The sequence below is a fragment of the Phodopus roborovskii genome, unplaced genomic scaffold, assembly GCF_943737965.1.
Source record: "Phodopus roborovskii unplaced genomic scaffold, PHOROB, whole genome shotgun sequence".
Taxonomy (NCBI): Eukaryota; Metazoa; Chordata; class Mammalia; order Rodentia; family Cricetidae; genus Phodopus; species Phodopus roborovskii.
In genome coordinates this window covers 13,521,718-13,534,287 of record NW_026126418.1, presented here as the reverse complement: position 1 = coordinate 13,534,287, position 12,570 = coordinate 13,521,718, and the positions used below count along the sequence as shown (strand labels likewise).

Genomic DNA, 12,570 nt, shown 5'->3' with positions numbered 1-12,570 from the left:
TCTCAACAAAGGCAAGTCTATTCATCTAGAAGTGAAGTATATTAAAAAGAATATGTAAAAGTAGAGAAATGTTTATATCAAAAAGCCACCAAGGTAAATAAATGCCCAAGAAAAATAATTAATGTATCTTCTGCCTATGCAGAAACCATTATGGGAAGCAAAATCAGAAATATACCTATACTTTTACAGAAAGTTTTTCAGCAGAATAAAACTTAAAAGTCATTTAAACTCAACAAATCACCATTACAAATTCTGCCCCCTCAGAAACAGCCTGACCCTGATAGCTATGGCTATGGGCAAGTACCCTGGTTTCCAAATTTAGAATCTCAAAATGGAAATAATTAGTTAGACCGTAAGGTAGAGCTGACACTGATGATGCCATGTCTCTGCTCACTTATTAAAATAAAATGTCCCTGGAAACCACACTATGGTATATTGGTCTCCCCTATTCCCTGGAGTAGACTGTTTAGACTAGGGTCTTCACAGAGCACATGCTCTGCAGTCTTGGCTCACGGCAGGAAAGGCACTCTAATTGGATGCCATGGGTAGTAGGAAGAAGGATTCCCAAAGCCATAGGGCAGATATGCAAGAATCTAACAGAGTCTTGGAACTTCACATGGCAGAGCCAACTGTGAACTAAGTAAGACTTTTCAAACCTAAAAGTGATAAGAACTCTCTGTGATAATGCTTTTGGGGATTGTGAATCAAGTGACAGCAAACTTTGTTCTTTTGAACAAGATTCCACATGTTTCACCCAATCTGTGTTAATCTGCCTTTTCTAGATCACTGTGGTCCCCCTCTTGCTACTTTCTCACCTTTCTTCTGGTCCAGCATAGCAAAGCCAGCTCCATAGTAATTTCAACATCAGGCTGACAATAGTCAACACACAGTCTTTTGTTTTATTTTCATTCTTTTCCTAGTTGTATGTGATGTATATGTACTTGTGTTCGGGTGTCTTTCTTTGATCACTCTCCACCTTAACTTTTTGGGGTGGGGCCTCTTGTTGAGCCTGAGGCTGGCCAATGGGCTTCAGGAATCTGCCTGCCTTTCCTTCTCTCCCCAGAGCTGGGGTTAGACACATGCCACCAAGCCCAGCTTCACTTTACACTCACTGAGCTGTCTCTCTAGCCTGTATACATTCTTAAGGCAGAAAAAGGCTGGAGTTCCTATCAGTTTAGGGAAACTTCACTTTTTTTCAAACCTGTGTCTTTACTTATCAAAACCACAGGATTTGAAGTTCTAGAATAGCTAAATGACTAAACATATTATAGTTTAGCTGTTTGCATTTCTCTACTTGCAGACTATGAGCTTTTCCATAAAAGCCTTTTTGACTAACTCAGTGGTTACAAAGAATTTAGACATTCTAGAAGATGAGAGGTAAAGAAATCTTTCTGATGATAGATATGTCTTCGACAGGAATAAATTCTAGCATTTCAGCCCAAAATTGTGAGCACAAAAAAAAAAAAAAAAAAAAAAAAATCTTAGATACACTCTGGATGACTACTGATCCTATAAAGAACCTGCCTTTAAACATGTGGAATGTGTATGTTAATTGTACAAAAACAGAGCCTCCACTTTTACAGAGGAATGTGGGCAAAGAGCATCGATAGTGGAGACTATACCTGGAATCAGGTTATCAAGAAAGGGCTCTCAGATAGGGTCATATTTGAGTGATGTTCTGACACTCCAGAGGCAGAAGTTAGCCCAGGGAGATCTGGTTGTAAGACCTTTAAACAAAAGTGAGCAGCCATGGATGCAAATCTGAGCACGGTGGATCTCAAAACTCAGAATTTTACTCTAAAGGGCATGAGAAGCTTTGGTGACATTTTAAGCAGGGAAATGAAATGACTGGATTTTGCTTTACCAACTCTGGCTACAGTGAGCAGACAATAGGGACTATCACAAGGGCAGCAGTAGATGGGGTGTTCTGGTTAATGTTGCTATTGCTGTGATAGACATCATGACTATGAACAACTTGGGGAAACGAGGATTTACTTCAACTTAGTTATAGCCAGTCCATCATCCAGGGAAGTAAGGAAGGAACCCAAGCAGGACAAGAACCTAAAGGCGGGAGTAGAAGCAGAAGTTATGGGGGAACACTGCTTATGGGCTTGCTTCTCAGGGCTTGCTCAATCTGCTTTCTCATAGAACCAAAGACCATCAGTCCAGAGGTTGCATGAAAGCTGAGTTTTGGTCCCAGTTATTTCACACTTGCTCAGCATTCATTGCTAGTGAGTGCAGAGCAGATAGGAGCCAGGGATTATAGCCTATTCTCACCAATTAGATTTCAGGCGGGTTTTGTTCTCTGAAGAATGCCCTCACCATCGGTCTTCAATTGTAAGAAAATAATGACAACATTAGCAAAGCTGAAACAATAGCTTTGTTCAGGAACACACTGAAACTTGGGGATGGTGGTATATGGCTTCAAGGAAGCAGAGGCATGTGCATCTTTGTGAGTTCAAGGCCAGCTTGGTCTATTTTGTAAGACATTGTCTCAACAAAACAAGCAAGCGAGCAAACAAACAAACAAACAAAAAACCACATTGGTGAGCAGGTCAAGGGAAGGCCATGGAGCAGTAGGTAAGAGGCATGTGAGGCCCAGGGAGGCAGAAGGGAAATGGAAATCGAGTGTGTAGGCCTGAGATAAAGATGGAGGGAAGATGAACTATATATGATGAGTCTTGACAGTGGATGGACTTCCAGGGCTCAGAAACAAAAGGCACTTGGAGGAAATGTAGAACAGACATAAAGAAGAGTTAGTCATAGATACTTCAAAGCACAGGACATGAAAAGGCGGTACAAGGTCTGTTCTAGACTGAACCCAGGTAGCAAGAATGCTAACAGCAGTATGGGGTTTGAATTCAACACTAAACTTCAGGTACAGCCACCTGAGGTCAGTGGGAGAAGCTGCCAGCATCTGATCTCTGTTTGAATGAGATCACCCAAGAAACATGGGATAGGATAGGAGGTGGAACAAGCCATTCAGTCCCCAAAGTCCTAAGTCTGAAAGGCAGAAGTACCATCCAGAGAAAAAAAAAGTAAGTTTCAGTTTGCAATGGGCTCTTTTTGCTCCATTCAGTGCAGTGGGGTTATTCCCATAGTAAGAGAGCCACACTTTTCTTCATAAATACGAATTTTCCCTTTCTTAACACATTCATTCTAAATTTAGACCTCAAGTGAATTTTAGGAAGATGATGGATGAAATTAGATAATTTACAGTTCATTAATGGGAACAATACAATTTCATCAAAATACGGTATTTCAGGAGGCAAACACTAATGTACTTTGGGTGGTTGCTAGTCATAGCAGGTTAGTATCAAGCACAGAACCCTAGGAAACTACCTTTGGGGAAAATAGGTTGTGAAATGAGAGAAGGGACAGTCTCGGCTATTCCTAGGACTGCTTTCTGTGCTCTCAAAGCAATGCTACTTCATGTGACTGGAGACTTCAGGGTACCAGCCAGTGGACCTTTAGAGTTCCTGCAATCTCTCAGGCTTAAAAATGACCAAATTAAAAAAAAAAAAAAAAAAAAAAAAGGACCAAATTTGCCAGAAAGACAGCAGCATAACACCGAGTGGCAAAGGAGCCTCACCTTTTACCAATACAAAATACAATCTATAGGATGATTCCAGTAACCAGCATTACATCATGGAAAGGTGTGAAATTCAGGATTCTACAAAACTCTATCCTCCCCAATGTAGCCTATACATACAGGGAGCTGAAAATTAAACAATACAGAGTCAGTGGTCAGTAGACATCCCTAGGAAGTAAGCCAAGGAGAGGGCTTGGACGAAGCAGGCTTTTAATGAACCCTAAAGATGAGGGAACATTTGTCTCACCCTTCCTCTTGATGGGTGACTTAGCATCAATATACTGAAAATAAAAAGGCTTATAAAGTACAGCTAGATAACGTAGGCCCAGCTTGATTATCTGGCAACAAGCAGCCTAGCACATTCTGTTTTCATCATTTCCTGAGTATACATGGGTCCAGCAGCCTAATGGGAGGAACAAGGGTTCTTATAGCAACCAGACCTGTATTTGAGTGCTAGATCAACATAGGAAAATAGGTTAACTGTCTAGCCCCAATTGTCATATTGTGTCAAGTGAAGTAAGCACAAGACACTACACTTTGTGATCCAATCACAGAAGACCAAATGCTGAAAGATTCTTTTCACAGGATGAACTAAGAACAGGTAACACCAGGGAGTCAGGTGGTTACCAGGGGCTGGGGGAGAAAGAGGGAAATGTAGTGTTTAATGGTGTATGATTTCATTTTGGGGAGACGAACAAAAGGTCCAGAAGAATGGTGGCAGACTGTTCAACACTGTGAATATACTCATGCCATTGAATTGCATGCTTACAGATGTTGGAAATGCTTGTTCTATGTTACGTATTTTCTACCACAATTTTAAAGAGTCAAATTGTCTCAAAATAAACCGTGAGAATGATAATAATTCACTAATAATGATGCTTTAATTGTTTATATTTAGTTCTAGTTCGGATATCCTAGTTAAAAATTTGAGAGGCTAATTTTTAAAAACCTAGACCTAAGAGCAGAAGGGAAAAGAAACCATGTCTCTAAGGGAGTGCTCACGTCACAATTGCTTACTGAGGAATGTGATTTTCTTTCGTTGCCAAGACAGCAACTGTTGCTGTGGAAACCACACAAAAACAGGGATACTTAACTGAAACAAACTCCACTTACCTGCACAAAGATGCCCTTGCTCTTATACTCCTCATGGAGGCACTGAGAGAAGAAATCTACAAAAGCCTAGGAGGGAGGTGGGAGTGAGAAAGAAAACACATATATTACATCAACCTGCCTGGAGTGTAGCCATGGAAACAACAAAATAATAAATTAACCATTTAACACTATTGTTTCTAGTCATTCCTTTCATTTCAAATGCAGAAGAGATAAAAATACTTAAACTTAGAGGGGTTTTCTATCACAAATGGCATTATCTTACCAAATGTAATATTTAACCAATTTTGATTTAATTAAGAGGTTCCCTCCACACAAAATTATCCCCCCCCCAAAAAAGAAAAAAAATTCATTATATAACAAAGGATTTACTTCCACTTTCTACTTGCCACTCCAGCAGAAACCCAGAGTGAATTCTGTTCAGTTCTGTTTTGCTGCTGGGTCCTGTGACACAGCATGATTTGAGACATGAAGGTGAGAGCTCTCTGATAATACAACTGTAAACCCATCTGTAAATGGTGCAAGCTATTTTTCAAATGTGGACTCAGTATCAGGCTTAAAATGCCAAGTTTAATGACAACCCAAGGAAAGTCTCCATTGGTAATAGTCTACATCCATGAGAACACACCAGATAATGGTATTAACATAAGATATGTCAACATGTTGACAGTATGTTCTAGACACAGAGAAAGTAGACAGATCAGGGGGCTGTGGAGCTGTGTCAGGGCTCATAAGACTGATTTTTCTCAAGTGAAAAGAAGGTGTGTTTTGCACTTTCCCTTCTCTGTCATACTGTAAGTTCTTATTATATATTATGTTTTGCCTATTTTCCCCTAAAGGCTTACTAATTTCAAACAACCAAACTGTTGTTCTTTTCGCTTCAGAAATATTTTCCATGCTTCAGTGAAGTATCTATAGTTGGGGCTATTGACCTATAGGCAGCAGAAGATGCAGTCTAAATTATTATCCTGGCAGTAATGTAAAGAAGTGAATGTCAATGCTTTATGATGATAGAATATACACTTCTAGAAAATTCCTATCACGCTCTAGAAGTGACAACATCTATGAATTCTGGATAATGTGGCAGAATATTCACACTGCCATTGGCCTATTTCTTGTCTCCTGAGTATATGTGTGGTATTAGCAGGATGCATGTCGTGTGAATTTGATTTGTTTATGTTACCAACACTCTGACTTCAGACTCATTAGTATCAGGTTCTATCAATTGGGCAGACTGGCTTAAGCTTGGTCTCTATGGAAAGCATAAATGTCCCTGTTAAAATCAGCAAACTACCAGGGAACAAAATCAGTGTCTGTGATACACTGGTAGTCTGTAAGTCTACATCCATCTGTGGTATTCCAGAATCTCATGTGGGGCATCTTCCTGTCCTTCTTGGTCCGTTGGAAAACTACCAAGCATAGCATTTCAACAACAAAGTTGAAGCTATGTTAACTGCTCATATTAGAAATCACCACTCAGTCTTATACTGACATATTTACTGCAATGCTTTTCACCTTGGTTGCAGAGTAGACGGTCAAGAGTGGAATTGGGAGCAAGCCAGTGGCAGATGAGATGTTGACAATCACCCCTTTAGACCTAGAATTGAAAACATACCACATAAACACATTTGCTTGTGAATTACAGTCAAGAAAGAAACAGAGCAAGAAGGCTGCTGCTCTAACACACGTCTCCCTGTGTCTCATGAGCATGTGGTATGTCTGGCCAGTGAATGAAGCATAATTCAATGAACTAAAAATAGCTCTTCTTTATGATGAGCTCATTTCCCAGTCTTAGTAATCTAAAGCAAGACTGGATCAGCTGGATAGTCTCTTTTAGTTGTCTCTATACTTTCTGGAGTCCTCTGTGGCCACAGCATCAAAAATTCTCACTTACATAGTGGGGGATATATTTCAGTGGTAGAATGCTTACTTAGCATGTGCAGGGCACTGAGGTCAATCCCAGCAGAGCAAAGCAAACTAACACCCACACAGACACCTCTGCTCTGACATATTGTCACACTGTCTACTGCAAAAGTCCATTATGTATGTGTAAACACTTTCCTTTCAATAAAGTCTTGAGCTTCTAGATACCAAAGCTCACTTTTGTTCACACACATCAAGTATTTCATAAACTTTTATAGCAATGGGTGACATCTTTTTAACTTCCCTAGGTTGTGAATGTTTGGGCAAAGAGCTAACTTGAAAATTACATTTCTGTACTTCATTAACTATATTATTTTATCAAAAGACAAAGTTCAACTTTTTCCTGTTCTTTTAGAGACTATCAGGAATTTGTTTTCACAAATAAACGAAATCAGTTTGTAAAAAGCAATGCTATAAACATCCCAGTTGTTAGTAAGCATATTGAGGTTCAGCAAGGGGTGGAATTATGACTTTAGATATATGAAAACTAGCTACCAACTTATTATTTCAAATTCATGCTTTTCAAAGGCACACTGGGAATGGAACCCAGGGTCTTATGCATTATAGGCAAGTGCCTCTACTAACTGACCTATACATCAGCCCAGCCTCTCTTCTCTAGCTACTGAAACCTTACCCCATCCACCTCTGGTTCATACTTCAGCTTCCTTTCCTTCTACAAAATCTGCTCTTGTTCTCTGTCTGGATTTCTATTCCTAAGTTCTGTTTTGTTTTGGTTTTTCCTTTCTATTTCATGGAGCGAGGAAAACTCTAGACCGCTTTTATGTAAAACAGCACAGGAAACAAGATTAAATGGCATATATGAGCTATTTTAGACATAAATCTAAAAAGAAATAATCCCCAAAGGTCACCATTCCATCTGCCAGCCTTTAGGCAAGATGCCACTGCAACCATCAACGGGAAGTCTGCACCCTCTGCTTCATATGTGTCACCAGAAACTAGTAAGTTGTTTATAAAACAGAAGTCCTTATTAGTAACACACACTTTACTAAGCAGTGAAATCCACTAATATCTTGGTGATAAAAATGAATTTTCTAATTTAAGAATGATATTAAGGCTTTTTTTTAAGTTAGAAGGGGCTAATATATCATTCTTATATTGGTATCCTTTTTTTTTAAAGGCAAAAAAGATTTTGTATCAGGTGTTAGAACTCAGTCCTTTTAGATAAAAGAGAATGATAAATTAGCAATAAACATCTAGTCATTTCATTTTATACACCTATAAGAAATTCCTTTGACGAAAGTGGAACAAAACAATTTTTTTTATAATCAAAGAAGGATCCCTTGATAAAAATAGAATAAGAACTATATCTTCAAAATTATTATTTTAGGGTATTGAAAATGTTTCCAAATTAGACTGTGGTGAAAGCTGTCCAGCTCCAAATATGCTGAAAATGACTGGACCACACAATTTAGACAGATGTGTAGTTTACATGTAAGATAAGCCAACAAATCTGTAAAACATGAGGGAAATCTGTTTATATTATAACACGTAGCCTTTAGGCTGATGAATGCACAGGGTTGTGGCTACTCAGGCAACCATGCTTCCCGAGGAACAACTCCAACCTCACCATCACACTACATTAACTTTTAACCAGGAACTGCTCTATCCTCAACTATATGTTGGAAGGTGAGAGAAAGTCTGTCTGAAGTAGATGGAGGCAACACTGTCTGTCCCTGAAGCTGCAGCCTGCCACTGCTGTTTAGAGCCAGACTGTTCTGTCACAACTATGCTAGCTGGAGTGGCTGCATATACCCTTGAACCAAAGTCACATTTTTAATTGTTACTCACAAAATGATATAGAATGTTTAAGGTAATGGTTTAATGCTATGACTTCAACAGAGAAAACGTCATTTGAAGACAATAAAAACTCTTTTCCTATTTTATAAAATAATACCAACAATCCAACATGTCATGATGATGAAGTCATTCTTTTACTACTTCTTGAGGTAACTAGATTTGTTTCTCAAATATCCTACTCTGACTGAAAAATTCTAGGAGCTGGAGAGATGGCTTGGCACACTTAATGTTATTGCAAAGACCCGGGTTCTGTTCCCAGAGCCCACATGGCAGCTCACAGCTATCTATAACCCCCGTGAAGAAGAATCAACACCTTTTCCAGCTACATATGGCATACAGACCTACAGAGGAAACATATCCTTAAATATCAATTAGAAATAAAATAAATAAAAATCCAAAAGAAGAAAAAGAAGAGGAGAGAGGGAGAAAAGAAAGAAAATTACTAGTGGGTAGAGCTACCAGGTCAAAAATTTCAAGTATCTCATAAAAAAATGTTTATATTTCAAAACACATTTAAGACTGTCAAAGTACTATATAAAATGAGACTGCACTAGATGTGAGTAAACAAATACACAGCCAACTCATAACTGTATCTAAATGACAGCAGAGAAAGCATCCCACCTAGCAATCTGTCACACTATTGAGAACATTCCTATTTGTCTATTAAAGACCTTCCTATGAGCCCCCCCCAACAGCATTTAAATCTCTCTTCTCCAAAGAAAAATATTCTATTTCCTTTTGTCTGCATCCCAAATTGAACACTAACATTCCCTGTCACAATCTCTGTAATGTATGTCCTCATGCAGAAGTTGGGGGGTTGAGCATTTGGGACCGAGGGGCACGAAGGACTCATCTTTACAATCAACTACTTTGTCAAGCTCTAATCCTCCATCTAAGCAGAATTAGTGACGTCAAACCAGTTTCCATGGCACAGCCGGGCTCATGACAACTCTGTTTTATCAAGCAGAAGGGCAAATAGGCTCCGCTTAATTGCACACAGAGACAAACATAAACCAAGCTGGTTAATCTCTCATTTTCTGGAGGCTTGGGAACAATGGAAGCACATTAAGAATTTCTGCTAAAGTTCTGTTATTGGAAGATCTGTGTTGCCCATACTTCAACACATTTCCTTGTTTGTTGTAACAACATCAGATAAACAAATAAAGCATCTTCTGTGATGCAATATTCATAATTGATCACAATGCTTACTTATTAGCCATCAGGTGGTGGTGACTTGAATGTACAGATTATTGAGGATCTACAAGAACTGAAATACTACAGAAAAAAAGCAACGATCAACTTCACTTAAGGACATGCCTCTTCATCTCCACAGTCACCTCCTTTATTAGTCCTCCCAGAAGCCAATCAATAGGCTTGTCCAGTCCTGTAAAATTCAGCAGCTTGCACTTATAGCTTCCTTAGTTAAGTCTCTAGGATTCCCTTATACTTGGGCAACACACCCATGAGACTCCCTTGAATTATCACCTGGATTTTTTTTTTTTTTTTTTTTTTTTAAATTGCCAGGCTTTGTTCTATAAATACCTCACTCTTCTTTCAGGGTCTTGTAGCATCCCTGTCCTCACCTCTATAAAATACTGTTGCCATGGAGGAATAGTCTCCTTTGAAAGAGTCACTGACCCAGGACCTCAGTAATGTCCTACCCTGCAGCAGAGGGAAGATGGGAGGGGAGCCAGAAGGTCAATCAGTGTAGATTGCTAATCAGGCACAGAGTTGTGAAATACAGACTCCATCTCGAGTCTTTACATTCCCACTACACATGAGAGAAGACAGAAGTGCACTCTTGCAGGGTCATTAAAGAGTTTTCTAAGCTTAGATGGAAGACGGAAATTGGTGTAGACAGTTCTCTAATTGACTCCTAAGAACACAGAAAAAAACTATCAAAACAGAGCTCAATGTCAGAAAAAGAATTGTGGAACATGGGGTCAGGCATACAATTAGAACCAGCAATCAAATGCTCACACTATACAAATATTGCTTTGTTGAAGAAAGTTTGCAAACATTTAGCACATGAAAGAGAATTACCTGCCCTAAAACACCATAACATGTCATAATTCCACCTTAAGCAGTACAATATGAAAGAGGCTATTTTTAGCCTTTCCATGGTTGTTATGGCAACCACCTCCCAGCTCCAGCTGTACACAATGTTTATAATTCCAGGGAAGTAGAGAGCAAGTTTCCTGATAATGTAATTATGCACTTTCTATATGTATGGTGATAATACTGTAGTCTGTTTGTTGATACTTGTTTAGTGACAGTTGATTGTCTATGGTTCTAGAAGGTTTGGAAAAATCTTCTACATCAGAGATAGAATCACTGAAAGGGAAGAGGGTAAAGAAACCAATGACAAAGGGCTATTTCTAAAGGACAGTGCTTCATTCTAGCTACTCTTTACACCTCCCCAAAGTGGCCTATTTCTATAGTAGCTTCCATAGGATTGGTATTCTCATTGAGTAACAGCACTTAAAGACAGATGCTGGAGCCCCTAAATGGAAGGAGCCTGAGATTCCTGATGGAGTTAGTAGAGAAATATGGGGAAAATAAACCTTTACCTTGATAAGCCATGAAGTTAGAGGTTAATCTACTACTGCAGTCAGCACATATTTACTAATACACCCACTAACTACTAAAGCTCCACTGGACATAGATGTTCCTTTGTCTATCACAAGTACTGATTAATAAACTCCACACCACCAACACCATCCCCCCTCCTCTGATTCCAGCTTTCCACAGCTTCTGTCGGCTTCCTACCAGGTTGTTGCTCAACCTCAGTTTAAAATTAACTTGATTTCTTGAAAGGCAAGGATTGAACTCATCTGGATTCTCCCAGCTAAGCTCTGCTGGATGAGTGTGAATTCCCCTCTTCATGCTGTTTCTTCATATCCAGGGCCAGCTATAACTGGTGGCATTGCCAGATTTTAGAGGTGGCTCTGAGTCTCTACACGTGCCTCTGCATCAGGTGCTTCATGGCACCCCTTCTCACTGGGTCCCCATCTTCCACTGACCTAAACAGCGTGGAGTTAGTTACCTTCAATTAACACAACACACTGGGATTGTCATTGTATGGATCCAATACTTTCTGCTCCAGGATATGACTTCATTTCCCTTTACATAATTTTCACCAATACACTTTTTAAAATTCTTTCATAACACTTCTATAGCAAACAACTTTGATTTCCTTATTATTTATTTATCTGCTTGCTTGCTTGCTTATTTATTTTCTTGCTTACTTTCTTATGGTGTTGGAGATGGAACCCAAGGCATGCTAGGCAAACAATGTAGTATTGAGCCTCTACTCCAAGTCCAAGATTTCTTTATAATGCCATTTACAGATGTCTAAACTCCAATTAAGACAGTGATCCAAATTTCATCCTTACTGGATTCTACTCCGTCTCTCCTAGTGGTCTGGTATGGTTTGATTACTGCCATTTTCATATCCTACCTTCAGAAGCATACTCCGACTGTCAGTCAAATAATCAGCTTGATGGCTTTAAATGGAAACTTTACTAAAGGATTCAGAATTTACAAACCAGCACATGTAGAACAGAATTACAACAAACATTGCTGAGAAAGTTTCTTAATCAGTCATTGCACATGATCAACAAATGTACTTCTAAGCCCCATTTCCTCATCCACAAGGTAGAATGAGGTACAGTATATGGAGGGATTTGATATGCACAAACTGTATGTTTTGCTAGTCTTTTAACAGAGGTAGAACCTTGATTCTTTCACTGTCAAAGCTTTGATGGAGTGCTAAATTAGAATGACAAATTGGTCCAACATTTAAATCCAGCTCTCTTCAGTGGGTTTTCTTTGAATGCCTAGGCAACATTTAGATTCTTCTGAGAAGCAAAAAAAATTTAGTTAAATTTTACACTCAGTGCTGTCTCAAATGTGGAAATGCAACCACATATTTCTCAACAAAAGTGAAGACATTTAGGGTATTCTACTGGCACCCAATTTGAACTGGAACATTGATAAGACTAGTGGACTTTGCTTTTTCCTCCAAGAGTCAGTCTGACATCTGGTCATGTCAAACCATGCCCTCCCCTAGCAAGAATGAAAACACAAGAGGAATGCATCTTACTTTAGGACACTCTACTAATTTA

At 39.1% G+C, this 12,570-nt stretch overlaps 1 protein-coding gene across 1 annotated transcript in view; it reads right to left on the bottom strand.

Annotated features, from left to right (window-relative positions):
- Positions 1-12,570, bottom strand: part of Hsd17b12 (hydroxysteroid 17-beta dehydrogenase 12) — a 131,270-nt gene that overhangs the window by 5,178 nt on the left and 113,522 nt on the right. The window contains exons 8-9 of the mRNA XM_051184120.1: positions 6,218-6,299; positions 4,706-4,771 (exon numbers count right to left, since the gene is read on the bottom strand). Of these exons, the coding sequence (XP_051040077.1) occupies positions 4,706-4,771; positions 6,218-6,299 (148 nt within the window). The remainder of the gene's footprint in view (positions 1-4,705; positions 4,772-6,217; positions 6,300-12,570) is intronic.